General features: G+C 43.5%; 1 protein-coding gene across 3 annotated transcripts in view; it reads left to right on the forward strand.

Moving 5' to 3' along the window:
• The window catches only part of TACR1 (tachykinin receptor 1), a 317,380-nt gene that overhangs the window by 158,312 nt on the left and 131,861 nt on the right, over positions 1-27,207 (forward strand). For all 3 annotated transcript variants that reach the window (XM_068274903.1, XM_068274904.1, XM_068274902.1), the window contains exon 2: positions 19,020-19,214. In XM_068274903.1, coding sequence (XP_068131004.1) covers positions 19,020-19,214 — 195 coding nt within the window. The remainder of the gene's footprint in view (positions 1-19,019; positions 19,215-27,207) is intronic.

Below are 27,207 nucleotides of genomic sequence, written 5' to 3' on the forward strand. Positions count from 1 at the left end.
ATGAATTGGGGGGGCACCAAAATCTGGTTACGCTCAGGGCGCTGTGAAACCTAAGGCCGGCCCTGCTGCAGCCACACGAGTGAGTGAAATGGTTGACGCTGCCTGCCTTTTATAAGGGGGGGGGGGGCTCCAGGAGGGAGTGTAGCCTGATTGGCTACCCTGTGTCTGCTGACTGTGATGTAGAGGGTCAAAGTTGACCCTAATGATGTAGTATAGGGGGCGGGTTGTACTTGCATATAGTTCGCGGTTCACCGCGAATGCAAACCACCGAAGTTCACGTTTCGAATGCGAACCGTTCTGGCCATCTCTTATAATGTTTTAAAGCCATGTGTGAAAATTATTCAATGTTGAGGACAAAAAACCTCCGGAGCGGCGTAACGCTCAGGAGGTTAATACATCACTTCCTGTTTATACTATTTAACCTCCCTGGCGGTATGATTCTTTCCTGATTTTTCCTGCCGAACGTATTTACTCAACCCCAGCGATGCTGATCACCCACCAATACCATTGTTTGCACTGCTCCCTTGCACGCGCTGCTTATCATACCCCCCCCCCCCCTGCATAACAACACAGCGTATCATGTCTGATATATGTAATGCCCGGTGGAGCGATGTCTCCCACGGGGATCGGGTCCTTCTCACTCATCCCCCTCATTGTGCATTATATATCCTTTTTTTTAATTCTGCATTTTGCAAGTTTTCATTCTGATTTTTTTGTGCGCGTTTTGTATGGGATTTTTCACATGGCGTTGGTGACTTCTCATCCTAGGGGGCGGAGCTACGTGCTGGACGCTCACAAGGTCGCTGCAAAATCGCTTTTAAAAGGCAATTCAAAAGCAATTTTGCAGAATTCCATTTTTTTGCAGTGTAACTCAATCACTCCAAAAATGCTTTAGGGTTCCCCACCACTGACTTTTAGCAGCATAGCGCTTTTTGGGATTGTCAGCGATCGCAAAGCGCGGCTGAAAGCTCTACAGTGGCCCCCTGAGCCTAAGTCAATAAGCAGGATTACAGATTTCATTATAATTTCCATAATAAAAATCAAGAAACATATTCTGCTTGTTCCTTATAAAATGTATGGTGTGGCTATTCTAGTACTGGCTGCACTGAAGATTAACTCAAATTGTCCTTCATTTACTTAGTACTCCAATGATTGATATTCACTGTACTCTTAAAATGAACCTGAGCTCTTGAACAGGACAGAAGAAAAACAGAGAGAAATTCACCCTGTATGTATTTAGAGAGTTTAGCCTAATTCCCCCTCATCTGTGGCTAATCACAACTGTCATTTGATCTTTAAGCCGTGTCAGCTGACTGCCTCAGCAGAGCAACTAATTTATAAACACAGGATGTTAACCCTTTGTTTGCTTCCATGAAAGCAGGAAGTAGTCACACTGCTAATTTAGTTCAGGATTTGTATCAGCTGTATCAAATAAATGTTTTTCTTTAAAGGCTATTATGCTGTTGCTTCACTTTCAGAGCAGAGAGGAAGTTCTGAGTTCAGGTCCGCTTTAAATATTCACTGATTGTACATAGAACTAACAGTGAGGGGCCTGTGCGGAGAATTCTATAGCTTCATGATATATACATAAACCATCCTGAGTCCCATATACACAGTATATATAAATTGGGTCAATGGAAAGTGAAAGACTTGCCCTTAGCAACTACTCGCTGTCATTTTTCTGTTTCATATTAGAGAAATGGTAGCAGAACTTCCACATTCCCTTCCCTCCAGTTGTCTGCATAAGTTCCATTGGCTTTCCTAGTGAACTCATTAGCACCCATCTCAGCTTGGAGATGAAATTCAGTCACTCTTGGCATAGCGGACAAAGAAAGAGAGCCTAACGCAGAATAATTTCCATCTGCATTGTGCAGTCTCATTAATAATCCTTCTATCTCTTCCATCAGAGGTGTTAACAGTCCCTTCTTAGCAAATTACATTTTACACTTTTTTTCAATATATAAATTACTTGTGTTCCTAGGAGTCAACGAGGGGAAACTCCGAGGTTGTTCCATTTAGCAGAATATGGTGGTGTGATCATCTCCCGGGTCTTCAGTCCCATCCCACAGCTGAATATAATGGTGCAGCTGGCCTGACGACCAAAACCCATTCCCTGCAAGAAAGCAATGTTATCTCAGTCAGGGGAAAAGCAAAGTAAAAGGCCAAGAAAATTGATTGATTTTCTAAGGACAGTTTCAATGTTAGGTCTATGCTATAGAGGGGGTTCATCATTTCCCAGTACAATGCGATGGTTGTCTTTGTTACAACCACTGTGCAGCTGTATAGTTATGGCTCTAAAATAGAAATGACAATGTATTATTGGGAGGGAGGAGGCGCTCCCAAAAATGTAGGTTATGGAAGATAGCAACAATTGTTAATGAAATATGCTTATCTCAAATGAAGAAAGCAACTAGCCTAAGGTAAAACTAACCAGATAAAAACTAGCCAGATAACGCATTTTGTGGGTCTCTGTCCGCTTCTTCAGAGCAATACACAGTGTCTTTCCCAAAAAACTGTTCTGGAGCCAGAAGTCCGTCATCAATGACAGTGCTTCATGGAACACGATACTTGCAACATTTCTAACACAGGGCAATTCTAACTTACTCCAGTGCAGCTGTATAAGAACAGCGTGCATACATTTCCTTTAAACATCCAAGCAGGATGTTTGTTTTTAATCAACTAAGTTATTTATTTATTTAGGCTCCTTTCACATGGTCCTGTAGCATCGCGCCGCAGCACTCTCTCCGCATCTCCCCGTCACAGTGGGCGTTAGTTTCTGTGAGACTAGCCACACTACCCACAGTTTACCACGATGCAGCAGAAGCAGTTACGATGACAGCAACGCATACTCTGCAGTTTGTTGTCGAGTGTTACTGTGCGGCAGGCATTTGTATTGAAATCTATGGTGCATGTGCCGATTGGGCAAAAAAATGTGAAGAACTTCCTGTCTAGCAGGAGACACGTCACTGTTTGGGAGGTGGAGCTATGCTTATCACCCTATCAGCCCATTTCTGCTCAGGCTCTCTTGCTGCAAAACAATGGTACCACACCAAGGGCTTAATTCACTAAGACAAATAGCATGCCTTATCAAAGTTAAAATGCCTTATCAGAGTAGCATAGTGAGTGCTACAAACCCGCAGGGGGTCCGGGCAGGACAAGTGGATAGCCAATTAGCAGGCATAAGTTTGTAGCACTCTCTATGCTACTCTGATAAGGTGTGTTAACTTTGATAAGGCGTGTTAACTTTGATAAGACATGTTATTTGTCCTAGTGAATCAAGCCCCATATGTGAAAACTAGCCACAAAGAATGCTTAAAGTGAATTGACTATTGAAGTTGCCACAGCTTTGTTCATCCTCGGCCTGTAGAGGTTCCTGCACACTTGCCACATAGGTTTCCCACAACTATTGTCGTAGATCATTTTGGTTGCCTTTTCTCAGCGTGCACAGGTGTCTCTCTATACCTAACTGCTATTGGTAGATACCAATGTAGGCTCTGGCAGCTCTTCCAGTTTCCTTCTTCATAGAGCAGACCTCGCCAAATGGCAGGTAGACAAGCACCTTGTTTGTACAGTAAACATCCAACTCCAAACTATCAAGAGTGATCGCTTTGGATGGCCATAATTGTATTTGTGGATGCAGCTAATCCAGTCAGGATGCAGCTGATCCAGTCAGACTTCAGTCAGAGCTACTAATCTGCACGCTTGTTCATGGCCTATGGCTAAAAGTATAACAGGCAATGGATCAGCAGGAAAGCCGGGCAACTGGTATTGTTTAACCACTAAAAGGACCACGGGCTTAAACCCCCCCCCCTAAAGACCAGGACAGTTTTTGCAAAATGGGCCACTGCAGCTTTAAGGCCTCGCTGCAGGGCCGCAACAACTCAGCACACAAGTGATCCCCCCCCCCCTTTTCTCCCCACCAACAGAGATTTCTGTTGGGGGGGGTCTGATCGCTCCCCTAATGTGTATTTATTTTTTTGTAAATATTTATTTCTTTTATTTTCTAATACATTTTCTTCTTCTTTTTTTTTTTATTCAAGTCCCTCCCTCCCCCTGCCAGCCAATCCCTGCGATCGGCTGTTATAGGCTTCAGCCTATGACAGGGGATCACCGCTAAGCCTACCAGGGTGACAGCCGTGTCACATGGCTGTCCCTAGTACAGCGCTGCCTTAGGTCGCAGCGATGTATGTAGTAAATAGATGGCGGTTTCACCCTCTAACAGTCTCCTAGCGGCGATTGCCGCTGGGAGACTGATGGCGGAGCGGAGCTCAGTCATCCAAGTGGAGATGCGCGTGCATCGGCATGGGATCTCCTGTAAAACATGCCCCCAGGACTTTACACCAATCGGCGTTAAGCAGTCCTGGGGGAGCCACCGCCCAACGCCGTGACGCATTCTTAAAGAGGTTAAAAGGAAATAGATATGGTAGCCTTTAAATCCCTCTAAACTTCAGGTTCCCTTTACTGTCTAAAGGCCTATACACACGTCGGATTTTAGCGAACGACCCGTCGTTTGAACGTTCCGTCGATTGGACGTTTCCGCGTCAAATCCGACGTGTGTACAGACTATCGTTCAGGTGATATGACTGGTTACCAGCGATCCGCCCGGCGGATCGTTGGTAACCAGTCTTATCACCCGAACGATAGTCTGTACACACGTCGGATTTGACGCGGAAACGTCCGAACGACGGAACGTTCAAACGACGGGTCGTTCGCTAAAATCCGACGTGTGTATGGGCCTTAATGGTAATTGTGCATATCAATCTTCTCGATATCCTATTATTTGTTTACCTCCTAATGGGTAAGCCTTGGCTCCCAGAATGCAAGCTCTACTCCATCCACAGCATCTCAGTTTAACAAATAAGAAATAAAAAAAATAAGAAAATGTCTTTATCCAGTCTGGAGTAATACTTTAAGTGACACAGTATGCAGAAATTAAGAGCAGGGTTTATTTGTTGCTTTCCACATGTGCTGTTATAGTCACAGCTTTTCGTATCCTACTCATTGATATAGTGCATGAATAATATATTTACTGACCATTCAGTGTCACCTTCATAATTAATTAGATTGCAATAAATTATCAGCATGGGGACAAATGTCATTGACTTACAGAATCAAGCTATTAATAGATATGTCGGCATCTGCAGTCTGTGCCAAGTAATGTAAATTAAGATGTGGAAAGGCTAGGTGAATGTTATGACAGAACTGAAGCCACTTATGCCTCTGATAAAACTTACAGCTTCTCTGTACAAAGATGCTGATGCTCATCCTGCATTTAATTAGGTCAGTGTTTATTTTAGAATCTGTCTCCTTTTGGATGAGCCACAATTACTTATTCCCATAATATTTATTAGCCCTCAGACCACACTGAGAGGCCTCAAGGTGTCAGATTCTTCATTTTCACCCAAAGATTACACCAGTTCATCATTTTAGTCAGATCATCCTTTTAATTGGATTTGATTGACCTCTGAGGAAGGGACTGATTTTGCTGTGAAACGGGCATCAGGTCAGGTACTACCACATATTGCATCCTTTTTCCACAAGAATAGTAGTGCTTGTTTTCTCTTTATAAGCTTTACTAAAAGTTTTTAATGTTACAAGAGCATTTTTCTTCTAGACTAAGTAATTGTATCAAAATGCTGCCTAATTTTGTTATTGGGGATATAGGCTGCCTAATTATATTCATTAGTGGACAACCTGTGTAATTGTTATTTGTAGGACATTCCAGGGCTGTGAAGTCGGTACAAAAATCATCCGACTCCAACTCCGACGCCTCAGATTTTGAAACCACCGGCTCCAACTCTAACTCCAGGTACCCAAATTTGCCTTGACTCCTCGACTCTAACTCCTTAGTTTAATTCTTACCAGAACTAAGGATTTGGTACAAAAATCATCCGACTCCTGACTCCGACTCCTCAGTTTATGAAACCACCGGCTTCAACTCCAACTCCAGGCACCCAAAACTGCTCCGAATTGGACTCCGACTCCACAGCCCTGGGACTTACTGTCTAATTGTTATTATTATTATTGATTTGCCAACATATTCCGTGGCGCTGTACAAAGTAGGAAAACAAACAAGGGGTACATAATGATACAGACAATGACATACCTCAAATATGGACATTGGTACAAAATACAGAACTGGTAGTTACAATGACAGATGTAGCATGATGAATAAAATGTATAACAGAGTGCGAGCTATGGAATGAACAACAAAATCCAAGACACAAACAGGTGAGAGAGCTCTGTCCTTGCAAGCTTACAATCTAAAGGTCTAATTATCTAATTATATTCTTTGAACTACATACATGCTTAAAGATGTTTTTGAAGAATATGTGGGCATTTCCGGCACCAGAACACAGCTGTTAGAGGACTACTGGTATGTCATTCTTTAGGGTCACAGGATGCGTGCTCCTCAGTAAGCCAATCAGCATTTGAAGAGAAAGAAGCGAAGGCATTTAAGAGTGGCATGGGTAAGTACAGGTCCAGTGTTGGAAAGCGACACCTGACAGCTGTTTCTTGACCGTGTCGCTTCTTCAGAGGCATCTTCTGAGGCAGTTGGGTCATGAAAAAGCCCTCACTCCCCGCTGGACCTATACTTACCATTACCACATTAAAGAGTTCTTAAAGTGAGCCAGAGACGAAGTACCCTCATGTATTTTACCATATATATCAGTGGGAACATTCGAGAAAACACCTACCCTGCTCTCTGTGTCATCCTTTACTGCTCAGCCTGCTTGTTATCAGCCCTGATGAAATCCCCGACTGAGCATTCAGTCTGGCTTTGCTCAGGAATCATTATAGCTGAGTCTGTCTTCTCTGATGTATTTTCAAGCCGAAGCCTGCCCCCTTCTGGCTCTGCTATAATGATTCAGCTATAATGATTCCTGAGCAAAGCCAGACTGAATGCTCAGTCAGGGATTTTATCAGGGCTGATAACAAGCATGCTGAGCAGTGAAGGATGAAACAGGGTGCAGGGTAGGTGTTTTCTCTAATGTACCCACTGATATATATGGTAAAATACATAAGGGTGCTTCGTCTCTGGTTCACTTATTAAAGGAGCGTTGCCTTCACTTTTTTCTCTTCAAATGATGTTTTTGAAGAACATGTCAGGTTTTTATTATATGCTCTGTCAGGCTAATCTTTCCCTGCTACAGCCCCCCCCCCCCCCCCCCCCCCCGAGTTGTATGTTCCTATGCCCAGTACAGAGTCATAACACCACTTTTGAATTGGCGTCCAGCACATATTTACAAGCCCTTCGAGAAGATTCTCCGCACGTGACAGCCGGCCAAAAACGTGGAGAATGTATACTGCATTTGTTAAGATACTATTTAAAGTATATGATTAAGGAAGTATCATTTGACATGTTAAACATTAATTTTATGTTTTTCCCTAATGTACACCAGCCCTGCATATACCTATTGAATTTCTGACACATTGCATTTAAAACTAATTGATGGACCCCCTTGTCTTTTTCTAAACACAGTTATTTGTTCCTGCAGGATGTTTAAACATGTAGGACTATTGTAATCATTTAGATGTTAGAATTTTGACAAGCTGTCAAACTTATACATTCAAGCAATGCACCGAATGCTATGGGAATTATGCATGGCTTAAACCTCAAAGTATTCCCCTGCTTCTTCACAAGTCTCCACTCTGCTGACAGATTTTAAAATAACTATTACAACCGATTTCCTCAAGGTAATGTGCACTGAATAGAAGCAGGTGTTTTAAAGTGAACCTGAGATGGATGTTTATACTTACCTGGGGCGTCCCTAAGCCCCATGAACACAGTGGTCTCCCTCACCGTCCTCTTCGGTCCCTCCGTTCGGCCGCTATGCCCCTCAGTGCTTATGTGGCTTGGCCGTGCACGCACCCCTCGTCGTGCTCCCACAGCCAGAAACGTTTTGGGCCTGTCCAGTAGTACTGCTCAGTGGCAGAGTGCTCCAGGGGACAGGAGTATGGCGGGAGTGATCCCGGGCCGAGCCACGCATGCGCAAAAGCCCACGACTGGCAGTGACTGACCGGATTACTGGGAGTCGTAGCGCCAGAACGGAGGGGCTGAAGAGGACGGCGAGAGAAGCCATAGTGCTCATGGGGCTAGAGGAAGCCCCAGATAAGTATAAATATGGACTAGAGAGCCATCTCAGGTTTAACGCCGGACCCTGAATTACATCTCCCTCTGAGTTGCTTCGACTCGGAAGGGGAATAGAATTTAACGTTGCTGGGAATTAGAGTGGCAGCAAAGTGAGTGAGCCGTCATTCGACTTACCCTGCACCCAGCTCACCGGCGGTGTACATATATATATATATATATATATACGTCACTGAATCAGTACTGTGCCCACTTCAAATGTCCAGCCTGGGATCAGAACATTTTAAAACACAGAATTTTCATTACATGACTGAATGTTTGATGTGACCACCTCTTCTCTGCTGTTCAGTACAATTCTCCTTTTGTAAATCAACCCACAGGGCGAGATGGTATTTAGGAGATCAGTCACCCAATACAGTCAGTTCCAATATTATTCATTTTCAAAATGATTGTAAACATTAACAGGAGACTATGGCAATATTGACACTGTTTTTGTGCTTGATGCAGCTGTTCCAGAGAAATTGTCTTTGGAAAAGTCAGTCATGTCGCCAAGTATCCTTTACAAAAGCTCTATGTTGCAAGGAGAATGAGTTTTCTTCAGCTAAGGAGCAACGTTCAGTACTGAGCACATACTACCACCTCATTCCCTCCTGATGCTGTTTAAAGATGGACTCTTTCTGGCCAGCAATGCAGCACAGTAGATTCTTATCATTCTGAGACCCTGCTGTAGATGCAAAGCTGGCCATAAGGGTTCATCTCTAACCATCAGAGGTAGCAGGAGGGATGTCTCATCCCTCAGTTCTGTTAAGTCATGCTGTCAAGTCTCTAAAATCAAAAGAAGACAGCATGAGTCATCACTAGAGATGGGATGAGGAGAAATCACATGGAAGTCAGCAGAAGAAGCAGGCTTGAGTCCACTACATGTTTCTGTCAGAATCAAAATCAGAAATCCTTTATTTACCAAGTACTACGTTTTTTGTACCCGGAATTGTTTGCGGTACACATGACTATGGCAACAGAACAAGCAAATCAAGTGGCACAACAGAGACAGGACAGCAACACAATAGCAATAGAAGTATGCAAATCTAACATGTGTGTAGTCATTCACAGGGGAGTATGATTGGGCAGGCAATAAATCCTCGTAGGAGAGTGCTGAAGAAGAGTGCTGCACCTGAGCGGTGCTTGGAGGGTCGGGCCGAGCATAAGAGAGACTTTACTGATCAATTGATGTGGTTTGGGAGGGCTGGAGTTCAGGCCGAGGACAGCCTGAGGAAAAAAGGTGGGGATGGTCCTGTAGAGGCGTCCCGGTGGGAGGAGCCAGGGGCACCTCTAGCCATTTTGTCACTCCAGGCGAGAAAACCTGTGGCGCCCCCCATGAAAATAATCATAATGTGGCAGCGTTTCACCAGGAAATAATCAAAATATGGCAGCATTTCACCAGAAAATAATTGTAATGCGGCAATGTTTCACCAGAAAATAATTGTAATGCGGCAATGTTTCACCAGAAAATAATCGTAATGTGGCAGTGTTTTACCAGAAAATACATGTAAATGCATCAGCGTTTCACCAGAAAATACGCTATGCGGGCAGCATTTAACCAGAAAATACACATAGGCAAGAATCCTCTCCCCCCCCCTTCCCATTAGTTCTCCCTAATAGCCCTGATACCTGCCTGCACCTATAAGAAAAATAAACATTCACTCACCTGCAGAAGACTCCTCTCCCGACCTCCCTCCAGCGCGCAGCAGCTCCCCCGATGATCTTTGTGCAGCAACTCTGGCTGCAAAACTCCCACGCTGACAGGCAGAGCAGGGCTACGGGAAAATAGTCTTCAGTGCAGGGCTTTGGACGCCATTTTCCCATAGCCCTGCTCTGCCTGCCGGAACCCACAGACTCCGCAGGCTGCAGAAGTGAGTTTACGAGCTGTGGCCAGTGAACTGGCACGGTGTCTATTAGATGCAGCAAATCAGTTCACTATCTGGTGGGGGGTGGCCGCGGTCCCCCCTCCTCCGCACAGCACTCGTGACCGCCTGGTCAGCCTGGTGGACCAGGCCCCTCTGCAAGAGGGTCAGAAGGAGCACAAAGGGGGACACAAGGATTCACAAAGGAGGACAGAAGGAGTCACAGGGGGACGAAAGGAGGCACACAGGGGAGCAGAAGGAGGCACACGGGAGCAGAAGGAGGCACAATGGGGAGCAGAAGGAGGCACAATGGGGAGCAGAAGGAGGCACAATGGGGGACAGAATGAGGCACAAAGGGGGACAGAAGAAGGCGCAAAGGGGGACAGAGGGAGGCACAGGGGGACTGAAGAAGGCAAACAGGGTAACATAGGGAAGCATAGGGGGACAGAAGGAGGCACGAGGGTCAACAGAAGTCACAAAAGAGGACAGAAGGCGGCACAAGGGAACAGAAGGAGGCACACGGGGACAGAATAAGGCACGATGGGGGACAGAATGAGGCACAATGGGGGACAAAAGGAGGCACATTGAGGGACAGAATGATATACTAGGGAGGCACAGAAGGAGGTACACAGAGGGGCAGCGGGAGGTACAGGGGGACAGAAGAAGGCATTCTTCTGTCCCCCTGTACCAAGAAGGCACAGAGGGCCAGAAGGAGACACAAAAGAGAGCAGAAGAAGGCACAGGGGGACAGAGGAAGGCGCAGGGGACAGAGGTGGCACATGCGGACCGAAGAGGCACATGGAGACAGAAGGAGGCACAAAGGGAGACAGAAGGAGGCACATGAGGACAGAAGGAGGCAGAGTGGGACTGAAGGAGGAACAGGGGGGCAGAGGTAGCACAAGGGGACAAAGAAAGGCAAAGGGGATATAAGGAGGCACAGGAGGACAGAGGGAGGCACAAAGGGGCACAGAAGGAGGCAGAGGTGGCACAGTAGGACTGAAGGAGGCACATGGAGACAGAAGGAGGCACAAAAGGGGGGAAAGAAGGATGCACAAGGCACAGAGGTGGCAGCTGCCTGCAACTTACGCTAAGTAGATGCAGCAGAAGCATGAAATAGAACACCCACAGGGCGGGGCTTGGTCTGAGGGTGGGTCTTAATTTGGAGGCAGGGCTTAATCCAGCAACATGGCGCCCCCAGGACCAATGGCACTCCAGGCAATGGCCTGTACTGCCTATGCCTAGAGGCGCCCCTGGGAGGAGCTCAAAGAACCGGTTGCCTGGGTGGGAGGGGTCCTGTCAGATATTGGTGGCTCTTATCTTCATTCTGGTCAAATGGAGGAGGTTGAGAGGTGGCAGGTTTGATCCAATGACTCTTTCCAAAGTGCCAATCACTCTTTGGAGTCATGTGGCTGAATAACACAAGAGAAAAGTTTTGTCTTCTTCAGATAAGATTTTTTTGCATCAATGCACTACCGAATCCCTTTAATGCTCAGACTCACAGTTCAGAATGATTATGGCTTGCACCTTTTCTCACTGAGTGTTATTTTCAGCACCGAATTGATATCTTTAAAAACCTGCACTGTGTCCTTCCTATATGTATTATATATCGCAAGGTGAAGACAGTAAGTCCTGCAAGGTTGAAGATTAAAGCAGCTGCATGAGGATATTCTTGTTTTACGGCAGAGGTTTGCCAATTCTTCTCTCTTTATTTAATGCTGCGCGTAGTTAAATCGGCTTCGGGCATTCGCTGCTCATAACTTGTATGTGACTATTTACAAGCTGTCATAAAGAAGCTCTCGGTACGCAGAGTCTGGAGAGGAAATAATTATGACTATGACAAACCTGCAGGATGAAGACATTAAACCGCTAGGGTGCAGAACATCTGTCTTCCTGGATACATAAAGTGGGTTACAATACACCTGCAGTGTGTGCTGCGGGATTAGGCGTATTGGTTTGGGGAAAAGCTTGCCATCACCTTGTTTTATTTCCTCTACAGAATATAAAATAATTACGATATGTCGCATTATGACTTAACTGAGGTCGGGTTTGCAAATATTTTTTTGCGCTATGAAGGGAAGGCCATGCCCCTGTTGCATCCCATTGCAATGCAAAAAAATGACAAACATATAACCCTGCGTCAGAGTACGCGGGTCACATGCATAGTGCCGCCCCCCCCCTCAGTGATGTACTCCCTGCTGGGCAGGAAGTATGTCACTGGGGTTCTCGTTAGTCCGCGCATGTGCGCCGGGTCACACTGGGCACCGTCGTTTACACTACGTGCATCACCCATAGATTACCATTACCCCAAGCACCGTGCATTAAAGTGAACCTCCTGGCTAAAAATCTACTCAGCAGAACTGAAAATGCTTGGTGTCTGTTTAACAGTTTCACAGCATCAGAACTTTGTTTTTCTTACCAAAGCATCATTTTTAGCTGCATTTTTAGCTAAGCTCCACCCATCAAAGAAAACGGTATTGGTTGAAAAGGGCACCTGAGCTGCTTGTATGAAAAGGGCGCCGCCATAGACATCAATGTTATTTCTGGAAATATGGGCTACAAGGTGTAGAAAAGGGTGCCCGAGTTTTGATATAGGCTACAAGCGGGCTCCCCTTTGTAGCCCATATTTTTTCGGCTACAAGGTTTTCGGCTACAGTAGGGCGCCCCTTTGTAGCCCATATTTTTTTCAGCTACAAGGTTTTCGGCTACAGTAGGGTGCACCTTTGTAGCCCATATTATTGCCTTTTTTTTTTGTAGCCGAAGTTTTTATACGGGCTACACCAGGCGCCTTTTTTGTAGCCTAAGTTTTTATATGGGCTACAAGCGCTCTAAGCCAAATTATTTAATTCCCCCACTATCCATGGCGGCCTGGAGGGGGAATAGTAATCAACACATCCCGGAGTTTTTCTGTAGCCAAAGTTTTTATATGGGCTACACCAGGCGCCTTTTTTTGTAGCCAAAGTTTTCATATGGGCTACACCAGGCACCTTTTTTTACAGGCGCCCTTTTCATATAAACCCAAGAAAACTGCCCGGGCTTTTTTTCCCTGATGCTGTGCAAAGCATGATGGGATTTCCTATGCTGTTATTCACGTTGCCTAGAAACTGGGAGGGGTGATCAGCACACAGGACAGTTGGAACTGTGTCTCATGCTCCCTGTCACCTCCTTTCAACCAAAAAGATGGCTGCCGTCATGAAATCAAACATTTGCCCGTTCTTTTTAAACAAGGTGGGTAAGAGATTATATTACCTATCTATTTTAGTTAACATAACTAATGTAACTTAATGACAGTATGTTTGTTTAGGCTGGAGTTCCTCTTTAAGTGTGGTGCTTGCGGTAATGCGATGTTGCCCATGCATCGGCTCAGATACTCGCAGCGCACTGCAAGGGACTGCAGCAAGTGTGAAAGTCTCCATAGACTTTCATTGCTTTTGCAACCTCTTGCGGCAAAATAGGGTAATGCAAATGTGCAGGTGTACCCTTTAAATTTTACACTTTTTCATGATAGTGGTCCTTTAAAATCCTTAGCTTGTTCTGCTGTGATAAACTAAGCCACTAATTCACTGGCAAGAGTATATAACAGACCATACTGAATGTTCATGACAGCAGGAGGACCAGTGCTTCCTTAGGGTCAAACTTGGCAGTTGCCATAAGTCAGGGACTATGGAGGTCACACCTTTTGTTGTCAGTACAGTATGGAATGTCCCTTCTGGAGCACTGCAATGCCATCCTTTCTGGACATCGCGACACCAGATTCCGACCCCTGCAATCTGCAGCTGCCAGGCTCCTTCACTCCTCCCCCCACTCCTCTTCAGCTGCCCCTCTTCACAAGTCCCTTCACTGGCTCTTTGTCCTGTTCAGAATTATCTGGCATTTCCTTCACTCCCAGCTCCCCTGCCAGTCTCACTTCACTGGAGAGTTGGATGCCGGTTTTTAACTTTCTGTGATAAATAGTCTGCAATTGAGGATTGTGCCCGACCGTTTTCTTTGTGAAAGGAGAGCTCTTCAGAATTATGCTCTGCCTGGCATACAAAGCATCCATCAGACCTCTCCTTTGTCCAGAGATGCTCTCCTAACCCGCTCGCTCCACTCCTCCAACAATTTAATGTACTGTATGTCCACCCCTGTCATGCATCACTTGCTCACTCGTGAGGCTCCAGGATTTCTCTAGAGCAGCCCCTACTCTTCTGAACTCTCTTCTCCTATCAGGCTGCCCCCCATGTTCAGTTAATTCAAGCAGGCCTTAAAGACCCATCTGTTAGCCATTGTTTACTCGTCGTCTTCATAGCTCCACCCCCTCCCTTGGACTTAAACCCCACCTCCCCTTATGTGTCCCTCTCCCCACCCCTTAGATTGTAAGCCTATTTGTCAGTGCCCTCCTCCTGGTATGCTCTTCTTTGCCACCATTTGGACTCAGTGACTTATCTGTTTATTCCTACATTGTTACATCTTTTTATTGTGTACAATTGTTGAACAAGGTATGTCCCTATGTAGTATGGTTTAATACTGTAATGTCTCCCCTATCTATTGTAATATGTTAGCGCTTTATAAGTAACATTTATTAATAATAATAAGGGGCCCCACAATCATTTTTTGCCCAGGGTCGCTAAAATTGCCCATGCATTTCAGGCAGATATAATTACTTAATCAGCCATAGGAATAATACTGTATTTTTCAGTATATAAGGCATACTTTTTCTCCTCCAAAAATGGGGAGAAAAAGTCACTTCGTCTAATATGCCAAATACAGAGAGTCTCCATCTTACGAACTCCTGCCAATATGAACTGCCACCCAGTCACACTGTCGGGGACTCCCTGTATTGCCCCTGTGTCCTCCTCTGCTCCCTTGTGTCCTCCTCCACTCCCATGCATAAATGAAAGCAGTGGCAGCATTGCTCACCTAATCCATCAATGCCTACTACAATCAAAGACCACTCTTCTCCCTCACTGTTCCCCCAGTGCTGGCTTTTGCTGATGACACAATCAGCAGAAGCCAGCACTAGGGGAACAGTGAGAGAGAGGAGAGGTCTCTGATCATCGCTAGAGCCGATGGATTAGGTGAGCCATGCTGCTACTGCTTTCTATTTATTCATGGGGAGCACAGGAGGACACAGGGAGCAGATGAGACATGGGGGAGCGAATGAGAATTATGGGGGATAGAAGGGGACACACATAGGGGAGCAGAGGAGACACATGGGGACAGAAAGGGGCACATGGGGGACAAAGGTGGACACATGGGGAGCACAGGGGGACACAGGAGGACACATGAGGTGCCAGGGGGAAACAATAATTGGGGGAGAACATTTATAAGAAACTCCTGGACCATGGGCACTCCAGGTTAAGTATATTTTTTTCCTGTTTTTTGCCCTCTAAACCTAGGTGCATCTTATAGTCTGGAGCATCTTAAATGCAGAAAAATTCGGTAATTATCTGCATACATTTTTAGATGTACATAAATGTAGAGTTTATCCTTTTATCTAGAGGTAAATTAATGCATATAACACACCTACAAGTTTTCTGCTCCTCTCAGTGCACCATTGTAATCATGTATAGCAGGGGTCCCCAAACTTTTTCCGTCAAGGGCCGGGTCAACATACTTCAAACTAATGGGGGGCCGGAGTCAGAGGCAGGACAAGGTCCTCCAGCACCCAAGGCTGAGACACCAAAGTGCGCCCCTCCATCCCTGCCACCCCAGCCATCACACACTGATTGCTATTACACTGAGGTGCCCCAGGGCCCACAACCTCCCCAACACCTTAATATCTAGTTATCTGGCTTGCAGTCACTGCTATGTATTCACTTTTCTTATTTCTTTCTGCTTCAAACACAATTAGGAATGACAGCTGAATGAACTGTGCACCCCCTCCTACACTGCGCCCTGAGGCTGGAGCCTCTCCAGCCTATGCCTCGGCCCGGCCCTGGCCGGAGTATACATGATATGATGTAGAAAACATTAAATTAAACCTAGGTAGTGTAAACTATTACCTGTTTACACATGCAGCCCTTTTGTTTACCATTTAACCAAAGCAGATATTAAACACCCAATACAGCATGTGCAGATAGTAAAAAACCTATTTTTCGCAAGACAGTGAAGCATACTCGGGGAGCAACCTGTCGTCCAATTGGACAACAGTGTCACCTGATGCAGAATTGGATTGGAAGCCAGCGAATGACTGCTCGCTGGCTTCCCTGTGGATTGATGGTACCAGCACTGCTATTCTATCTGCGAGACACCAATATTTAAAGATGCATTGGACCGCATCTATAAGTAATACATTTTGTGAGTGGGGGGCCGGTAAAAAAGCCTCAGGGGGCTGCAGTCGGCCTGCGGGCCTTAGTTTGAGGACCACTGATGTATACCATATTTAATATCATAACATATTATTATTATTATTATTGATTTATAAAGCGCCAACATATTCTGTAGCGCTGTACAAAGTAAGAAAAGCAACATATTCTGTAGCGCTATACAAAGTAAGGAAAACAAGCACGGTGTACATAACAATACAGATAATGATATACACCAAAGATAGACACTGGTAAAAAATACAGAATTGGTAATTATACATGATGAATAAAATCTATAACAGAGTGCAAGACACAAAATGAATAAAACATTCCAAGACACGAAAGGGCGAGACAGCCTATAGTCACATATTCTCATATTACTGAGTGTAACTGTTTGCCTCTGAGAGGGTGTCCTAAGCTTCAGGAGCCCTCATTTTTTCAATGAATTATGCTCTATCAACAACTCCGACTGATACAGAGTGGAGTGAGTGTAAGTTTGTCAGTACTTATTTATGGATGCCGGGTTCCAAGCATTAGGGAAGAATTCCGCTTAATCCAATTTACATAATTACCCACCCTTATTTCACATGATTGGTGTTACAGATGCGTCATGCATTTTAATAAGGGTTTCATCCACAACTAGTGCATAGCCATAATTACCTACTCTACGGTTACAAAGAAACGGAAAATACATATTTATACAAACACATTATTATCATCATCCGCTAATTAACTACTGCAGTCCCAAGCCTTTTAAACTTTCATCTCCTTACAGGAACAGACCGTGAGACCGGCAGGTAGGACTTTCTCACTAGAGCCAAGGCCAGAAGGAAATAAAAAACCTTCATTGAGAAAAAGCATTAGAAAGGAACAAAACTGTGTATGTATGATGTTTTCTGTGAGCAGTCATAGGAAGTGCTTGCTTCTCCCTCCTGATATGGAGCTCACAACAGGAGTTCAGTTTCCATTTTTTTGGAAACATTGGACATGACTCACAAAACTAATCTTTTGAGATATCTAGTCTTTGTTGAAACAGGTAATTTAGGTGTTGGTGACCACCTGGTAAAATGGGCATCGCAATGTTAATTGTGACTATGCCGGCGTCCAGGGCGTAATTTGGGCACCAGCAACACGCAATAATTATCGTTATTTGGCTGTGTAAATATCAGTGGAGGGAGTTTTTAGCAGCAATGGTGGCAGAGTGTGGCGCAGGGGGTAAGTTAGGGTTAGGCATCTTTAGAGGGAAGGTTCAAACAAGAATAGGGTCAGGTTAGGCGAATTACCAATATTTTACTTTTAGAATTAGTAAGAGCCCAATAGTAGAATATTGGTAATTGTCCCCCATGTGCCCCTTTCATATGGTAATTTACCAATATTCTCCTAGCGGCTATCCTCAATGCCAAAGTTACCATGTTCTGTATTTTGATGTATACCCCTGTTGAAGCCCAGTTTGAGTGAAACATGTTGAATTATTGGGTGGTGTGGTTTACAATGATATGAGCACTTTTATATACTGTCTTTGTGTGAAAAGGGTTAGTCAGTTGAGTTATTTTGACTACCATATTCAACTCACTGGTCAGATATTAGGGACAGCTAGCTGATATCTATTAGATTGTAAGCCTCTGGCAGGATTCCGCCCCTCCCCTAGCGTTTCCAGCTTGATTATGCAATCTCACTGTCTGACACCCCTCTTGCAGACTAGAACAGTCTTTATTTTGACCAAAGACACTGAACTACTGTTATCAAAGACATTTGCATGATCTTGTTTTATTGTGAGCTCCTTGTATGTCCTATCTTGTATGTAACCAATTTAGCTGTTGTGCAATGATGTGTAATATATTGGCACTTTATAAATACAATAAATACTACTAATAATAATATCTAGCAGGAGCGTATTTGCTTATCACGATCAGCTATGTTTTATTGCCCCATTTACTTTTTAATGACTCAATAAAGATTATATTTTAGTGCATGGTAGGGAACTATCCTTGTGGATTTTATAATGAATGACTTACTCCCCCGAGCACTTATTCTAAGGGTCCTTTTACACCATATCAGTTGCTCTCAGTTATAACTGAAAGGTCAACTGATTTTCAAAGTAATGTCCATGTTTTCCTATGGCTCAGTTCACGCTATATGCATTTTAACTGAAAACTTTTCCACAATGCCTAACGCTATCATCCCTCCACACTACCTTTTTGCCTAAAACGAACTGAACCCCGTTCCTATCCCCTCACAATAACCTACCTGCCCTGCAGCTATGGTGTAGATGATTTCTTTATCATTCTGTGCACACTGCTGTAGCATAGCCAAGTGCCTGCTCTCAAAGTAACTCTTCGGCACACTACAGCACCAAAATTGCATTGCAGTCTATGGTGGTGCTGAGTTGTGACAGCTCCCCCTCTCTCCCTAATTATCCTGCTCCAGATTCATCATTCCATTAATTATGTCATAATAGGTGATAAATATTTTGCAGGGTGTAAGGGTTTTTCGCCTTCCTCTGGATCAACAGGGATGTGTGAGGGAGTAGGCTGATGTACTTTGTTCTCTGGTCGAACTCGATGGACATATGTCTTTTTCAACCCAAATAACTATGTAACTATGTATAGCTGACTTTTTCATGGTAATGTGTACACTATTGCCGAGTGCTTTTCTGTTGTGTGCTGTTTTATATTTTCATGTTGACAATTTTAATACAAATCATGGCAGCTTCTTTCCTCATGTTCTTGTGTTATTTCACAGGTATATGGCTATCATCCACCCCCTGAAGCCAAGGCTGTCAGCCACTGCCACCAAGATTGTTATCTGTGTCATCTGGAGCTTCTCTTTCTGCATGGCCTTCCCCATCGGGTACTATGCCGACGTGTACTCGTGGCAAGGACGGGACGTCTGCTATCTCGACTGGCCTGATGTGGACAACGTGAAGTATGGGCAAGTGTGAGTATAAAGGCCATTCTAAAAATTATTGTCTCTTATGTGTCATACTCAACTGAGGTTCAGAATGGCAGACGAATGCTGCTGGGGTATCAGATTCATGGCAACCATTACTACCATCACTTTTGTAAAATGAACAACGAACAATGAGCAGAGCTGTGTTTCCACAAGAACTCTGGCCTGATCAGCCCTATGTTCTGCCATATGTGTGGTGCATGTGTGCGTGTTAAATTGATCAATCCTTCGTTGTTTGCTGGACATTACATTTTAGTTGCTGGAGGACATGTTTCTTTTATCAAAGGAAAGTGTTGACGAGCTGCAAAAAAATCTGAGCTCCAGGTTGTTGTTTATAGAGAATAGTATAATGATATATTACATTCAACTGTAAGCAATGGTGGTGCATACTTGTCTTTTAAGCCAGTTAAAAAAAAAAAACAACAACTTTATTTAAAGTGGACTTTCAATAATTGTTATATCAGCTGCTGCTTGCTTCCCCTCCTCAGATAAGCAGATACACTACAGTCAAATTTGTACAAAATGGTGGAAATACCTTAATCTGATTTGTAGTATTCAGTGGTCCCATTCTGCAGACCACCAGGGTCTCTATACTTACCAAGTGTCTAACTGTCTAGACATGATCCACTCGTGGCCACTGACTACAGCGCATTTACAGTGGTGATGGTTAGTTGCATTATCTGGCAACACCCCCTTATATATTGACTACTACAGGAGGGAGGGGATTGACAGCCCCAGGTCACACCCTTTTGCAGAAGATTCCACAGGGGGCAACAATACACTGAGATGAGCCAGCTCCTGCCTTATAGGCACTACACTTAAGGAAAACCTGACCTGAAGCAAAGCTGCATAAGTTAAGTCCAGAGGTATGTTCATGCTGGGTACACATACCTCTGTGCATTGTCTGTTCATCTCCTTGTTCCCCCTACTCCTTATAATCATGACTTTTGGCTTATCTTTTATCAGCCTCCCATTCCCTCCCCTTTGGGTGAGTAAATAAGGCGAGGAGGAGGAGGGAACGGGAGGCTGATAGGAGGAAATATTGCAGCAAGCCTGTCTCTTCCTGTGAGAAAATTAGACTTCAGCCAAAAGTTTGGTTTTTCAGGGAGTGATTATAGAAACCAGGGGAGATGAGAAGAGGAACAGACAGCACAGAAAGGTATGTGTATCCAGGATGAACATGCCTCTATGCTTACCTTAGGCAGTGTTGCCTTAGGTCAGGTATCCTTTAAGAATAAAGTCGCCCTGCAGCTTTTTATTATGGACTTCTGATTGTGTGCTTACTTGAGGTAGGGGAAGTGGAAGTAAACATTACACGTTTGTTTTAAGTCTGTAATAGTACATTTAAATAAACTATATTATAATTTAGTTTTATATTAAAACGGACCTGAACTCTCTGTTCTAAAAAGATAAGGAAGAGCATGATAACCTTTAAAAAATATATATATATATTTGTTACATCTGATACAAATCCTGCAATAAATCTGCAGTGTGTCTACTTCCTGCTTTCATGGAAGCAGAGGTAGGGTTAACATCCTGTGTTTACAAATTAGCTGCTCTGCCTAGGCAGCCAGCTGACACAGCTGAGAGATCAAATTACATTTGTAATTAGCCATAGATTGGGGGAATTTGATAGGCTAAACACTCTAATTACATACAGGGTACATTTCTCTATATCTTCCTTCTGTCCTGTGCAAGAGTTCAGGTCTACTTTAATTCAAAAATATTACAGCTTAAACCTGGACATTTAATAGAGTTATGGGCTCTTCCAGCTAATGATACTCTGTAAATGTATTATAATGGGGAATGCTAGTAAACAGTCAATGACTAATTGGTACCTTTATTGTTCTTTTGACCAGAATCCACTGCAAATGATATAATCAATAACATACAGCTCCTCTAATGCTGATATAATGTGTCTGGCATCAGGTTTTACCTGCAGAAATAGGCTTCTTAAAAATGTGTGTTATCCTCAAGCCAGGTTGATAACAAGTCTTAATGTGGCCACGTCTTCACAGGGCTCATTATTTTGAATAACGTCTCTAAAGGTCTTCAGAACGCGGATAACAAATGTCCCCCATTGGTGTGACGGTTATTGGTTCTGCTCTATGTACTTTGCCACAATAGCCCTATGTGATATTATCTGATGGCCTCTCTCACTGTGTGTCTGCAGAGAGGGATCCTGTCCAAGCATGCATCTTTACTAATGGCTCATTGAAAGGCAGGTCTGCTTATTGCTCTGAGATATTAAAGCAATAAATTACATTTCCTTCCCATCTGTTTGTCACCTACCAGCCACGGCTTAGTTTAAAGAGATGCCTGAAATGCACGACTCAAGCCTTTCCAACATAGTAATTTCACTGCCATTTTTCTCCAAAAACGTGTAATAGGTTGTTGTTTTTTTAAATTACTATCATTTTTATTGAAAAATTATTGGCAACACCCCCTTACTGTATACTGTTCACAAAACAGTATACAGAATAAAGTACAATCAAGGCATTAATGCAGGTATAAGAACACCAGAAAAAAAGAGCAAGTATGCTCTGCACACCCCAAATGAAATATTGGCAATGGCATCCATGGGCATATATAATATGTAGATACTGAAAAAAGAGGCCAACAGGCAAAATAAACTAAATTATCTAAGACACAGTTCTGAAGATTTACAGTCCAAGCTGATTGTTCTGGAAGGTCGGCCCAAGGGGTATCTGACATAGATTTTTAATTGTAATGCATGCGTAGTTTAAAAGGTGACAATGCTCCCATAAACAGAAATGGCGGGAGTTCCATTAAATACAAAGACTTCAGTGCAGCACGCCACTGGCAGGTGTTGTGTTTACTTTTTTTAGGTTACTATGCTGTAGTTTTTCATAGATTTACTGTTTAATTTATAAGCATTAGTATTACCTGCCAAAAAAAACTGGGAGTTTGAGTACAAGTACTTTTCAAAATAGTCAACTGATTGAACAATACAAGAAAAAACACAAAATAATGGATTACACAACACAGATAGGTCACGGTTATGGCAGGACAATAATAATTGCGTAACATAAACTTCTAGCATTTTATACTCTTTTATTCTTTTACCCTGTCACTGTTTACTTACTTTTATCTATCTTTTTGTGGAAATGGGTAAGGGGTACCAATGTGTTCATATACTAATTTCCCTTAGGGGTGAGGGGAAGACATATGGTGTTTCTATTGATATTGAAGGGGGCTTCAGATTCCACCACATGTCACCCCCCCCCCCCCCAAGGTTACTGATGCATTGGTGGTGTTGTTAACCCCATCCCTCCTGGACATCTTAGGTGGATATGACCCCCTTGTACATAACCCCCCAACTTATGGAACACGTAGGTTGCTCAGGGTGTAGAGCTCCTTATTTGGAGCATCAAACAGTTACAAGCGTAAAGGGGTTCACACCTTAATTCCCCTTCCCCTTCTATCCTTAATCTTTTCCATTTGGTTGGCTAGTTTTAAGCCCTCACCCCCCCCCCCCCCTCAAGTTAACCTCCCCAAAGCCTACTGCCCCTAATCCTCCAGGCAACTGCCTGCCCTTTAACATGCCGGTTATGGCAAATCGATGGATTGGTTATTTTGATGGAACGCTGGCACTATAGTTCTGTGTACTGAAAGTACCTAATGTTGTAAATAAATAATTTTTACCCTGCCTTTTTCACTTGAAATACTTCATTTTTATATAAAATGTTGACTGGTTACTTGAGGTGAAAAGAGTCAGAGTGAAAACACCTCTCTATATAGTGTCAGGTCCTCCTGGGTCTCGTCTGCACAGAGCAAGGCATAAATCTGTATTGACAGCTATTTCCAGGACTGAAGGGATATCTGATGTCAATCCCAGGGCCTTGCAGGATTTTAATCACCTTATTCTTATTATGACTCCAGATCTGACATGCCTTGCTCACCAGCTTCTGCCTATTAAAGGCTTACGCCACTCGGCTGGAGATTACTTTTGCTTCCAGGCAGTTAAGCTGCCTCCTGAATCAGAGGAAAGTCAGACGCTGACTGCCCTTGCCATAGTGCTGTATTTTCTCGCTAGAATGTTTAACCTTACAGTACATGAGAATCTGGTGAACTGGCTGGTTTCTTCTGTGCTTAAAGGGACCCTGAGCAGTAACTAAAATCAAAAATTTCACTTACCTGGTGCTCCCTCCAGGCCACCGTAGGCCCAGAGGTCCCCCGGCGTCCTCCTGGCTCCTCTGTGTCCCGGCGGCGGCTCCGTTACCGGCGACACTCGGGCCGGATCTGGTTGCTCCGCATCATCATGCCAGTCGCTACACGTCAAGGCGGACAGCGTGGCAGTCCGGCACATGCGCGGTTTAGAGTTATAAAACCGGGCATGCGCAGGACTGTCACGCCGGCCGACCAGCGGCTGGCATGATGACGCGGAGCAACCAGATCCAAGAAGAGTCGGCCCGACACCCGTCCCGGGTGTCGCCGGTAACTGAGCCAGGAGGACGCTGGGGGACCTCACGGCCTATGGTGGGCTGGATGAAGCCCCAGGTAAGTACCAATTCTAATTTTAACCCACTGCTCAGGTTCCCTTTAAAGTGACACTGAAGTGAAAAAAAAACTTCTGATATAACAAATTGTATATTTAGTACGGATTATTAATAGGATATTAGTAGCAAAGAAAAGAGTCACATTTTTATTTCCGGTTACATTGCTCTTTTTATAACATATAGCATCTTTCTGTCATATTTGCAATTACAAACCATACTCAGTATTTTAAACTATGAAACAGAGCAGAGGTAATGACCCTTTGAACTCCCCTGCAGTAAAACCTTATCTGAAGCTGCCTCTCACTGTTTCTTTGATGTATAACTGCTTCAGAAATAGGACAAGTTGGGTCAAAGAGCTCAGGGAGGTTCTTTTGTATAGATAACTGAAGTTTCTTAATTCTTCCTGCATTTGAAACAATATAAAACTATTTTCTTTGCTACTAATGTTCTATTTCTTAGCTGTACTACACATACAATTCATTATATTATACATTTATTTTCACTTCAGATTCCCATTAACCTATTTTGGTTTCTGGACGTAGAAACTACGTCCAGAAACCATGTGCGCTACCGCGCGCCCCCGCGGCCGATCGCGCGCGTGCACGCGCAGTCCCGGCCGCGGATTCGGTAGTCAGGGAATCAATATATCGGGCTATGAAGCCCGATTACTAATTCCTCTCCCCCGCTGAAAAAGCGTCAGCTTCTCTCGGAAGCTGCGCCTTTTCTGGCCGTTCCCTTCCTGATGCGCCATTCTAAGCGTGTGTTACGCTTAGAGTGACGTCATGTAAACAAACTCATGGCCGCCATCTTGTGGCCAAAAAGTAAAACTACACATGAAAATGAAAATAAATTAAAATCAACACACATTTACATTATAAATCTATTGTTTACCCCCCACCCTCCCAAAACTACCCAAATAAAATGTTTACTATAAATTAAAAAAAACATTACAATAAAAAAAAAAAAAAAACATGTAAATATTTACCTAAGGGTCTAAACTTTTTAAATATCAATGTAAAGATGAAATATTTCTATATATTTTTTATTTTAAACTTGTTAATAGTGATAGATGCAAAATGGAAAAAATGCACCTTTATTTCCAAATAAAATATTGTCGCCATACATTGTGATAGGGACATAATTTTAACGGTGTAATAACCGGGACATATGGGCATATACAATACGTGAGTTTTAATTATGGAGGCATGTATTATTTTAAAACTATAATGGCTGAAAACTGAGAAATAATGAATTTTTCCATTTTTTTCTTATTCTTCCTGTTAAAATGCGTTTACAGTAAAGTGGCTCTTAGCAAAATGTACCCCCCAAAGAAAGCCTAATTGGTGGCGGAAAAAAACAAGATATAGATCAGTTCATTGTGATAAGTAGTGATAAAGTTATAGGCTAATGAATGGGAGGTGAACATTTCTCTTGTGAAAACCACGGAACCTGAATGGGTTAATATCTGTTGGTTTGCAACACATTAATTCAAATAAATAAGATCTGCATGAAATGAAAAGTATTTGGTAACAGTACTCATGCATGTATGTTTTTCTGTACCTGTGGAAAATATCAATAGAAATGTTTACCCTATTGGAGTTGAACAGCTCATACAGTAGATTGCAGATTGATAAGAGGTTTGCAACATGTTCTTCCTGCACAGTGCTGAACTTTGACACCATGACAGTAGAGGGCGCTGTTGTTTGATGGGAGACAGGCATTGTATTGGGCCGAGTATGCAGCCTTTCTTCATAATACACAAATACTGATTCCTCAACAAAAAAAAACCACAACCTTACTGGATGAGACTGGGGTATTAAAACCTAACTTTAAAAAGATAATACTATTAAAAGCATGTTCTATTGGACTAACTCAAAAACTGATTAGTGACTGACAAAAGTACAGGGTTAGGGCACAAACACACACACATATATATATATATATATATAGAGAGAGAGAGAGAGAGAGAGAGAGAGAGAGAGAGAGAGAGAGATCCCTAGTATTTGACCGTTTAAACTGGGTATGGAGGTCTTGCTACACCTCTCAACATAGATATATTACAACACCCCACGAAAACCCAATATATTTCACCCCTCTTAAAACAGGGGGCTTCGTCGGGGGAAAGTGCACCGTGCAAGAGTGCAAGTGCAAAAAAACTACGGTACATTCAAAATAACAAATGCATATCTTATCCAGGGCCGGATCTAGTCCCCCCTGACACCCTGTCCCAGGTTGAGCCTACAAAAATCTGGTCACTGTACTTATATGCAATTAAAAAAAAAAAAAAACAGCAAAAAACCAAAGGCCACTGACTGTAAATATAACCTGCCTACTCTACACAGGGAGGGCTTTCTTGGATCATGAGAATAGGTCGCGGGGATCATCAGGAATCGAAAAGACACTTGTGATAATTATCGGTAACGGGGTTCCCAATGCGGTCATAATAGCTGAACGGCTACTACGCTCTGAACTATTAGAGAAGCTGATTGTCTAATGTGTGGACGATCAGCTACAAATAGCCTTAGTTTGGCCACCAGGGTTACTGATAGACATTAGGAGGGTGGCTTAGTGTTAGGCACTGGGAGGGAATGGTTTCTGTGAAAATAGGTGCTGGGTAAGTGTCTAGTAAAATATTGGTAATTTGAATTACTGATATTTTTACTAGTGGCACCACTCAGCATTTAACTCACACCACATGGTGGCGCTGCAACACGTACTAGGGCTCTCTGTGGACTTATTTTACCCAGATACAGAGGCGCATCCATAACTGTAAATCCTCTCTTTACTAGACTATACTATATTGCTGCCTGTAGGCGATAACTTTTAAAATATCAAAGTGTAGCTAGCTGAGCATTGCTAGAATGACTTGACTTTAGATTAAATGAAACCTGCGGCATAAAAAGGATCAAGGTATAAATTTAGACTGTTAGAGGTTTACTTCTAGATAGAAAAGCTGTTAATCTCAAGAGATCAGTCTGTATATTAGTGCATTTAGCATTGGTGTGTTCCCAGGCACTTTTGAAATTTTGGTCTGAGTAAGCTGTTCAGATTATTCCACACTGTGTATGCTGGCATACAGGAGCATGCTTTTATTTACAGTTATATACCGTATATACTCGCATATAAGCCGACCAACATATAAACCGAGGTACCCGCTTTTCCCTAAGAAACCAGGAAAAAGTTATTGACTTGCATATAAGCCCCCTCCCCAGAAAAGCCCCCTGTAAATTAGCCAAATGTGCCCCCAGTACGTCAGCCCCTCCCCATAGCCAGATGTGCCCCAAGGATGAGACTAGATGGCGTCATAGATATGAGACAGCAATTACCACACAGGAATAATGCCTAAACATTTCACCGCTGACATGTTGATTCCATGTTTTGCTCTACAAGACAGGGGACACAGGTAGTCTTGAGCAGTGCACTCTGCACACCATGTTGTGGGGGATGGGGGGCACTGGCAC

The sequence above is a fragment of the Hyperolius riggenbachi genome, chromosome 3 (assembly GCF_040937935.1).
Source record: "Hyperolius riggenbachi isolate aHypRig1 chromosome 3, aHypRig1.pri, whole genome shotgun sequence".
Lineage (NCBI taxonomy): Eukaryota > Metazoa > Chordata > Amphibia > Anura > Hyperoliidae > Hyperolius > Hyperolius riggenbachi.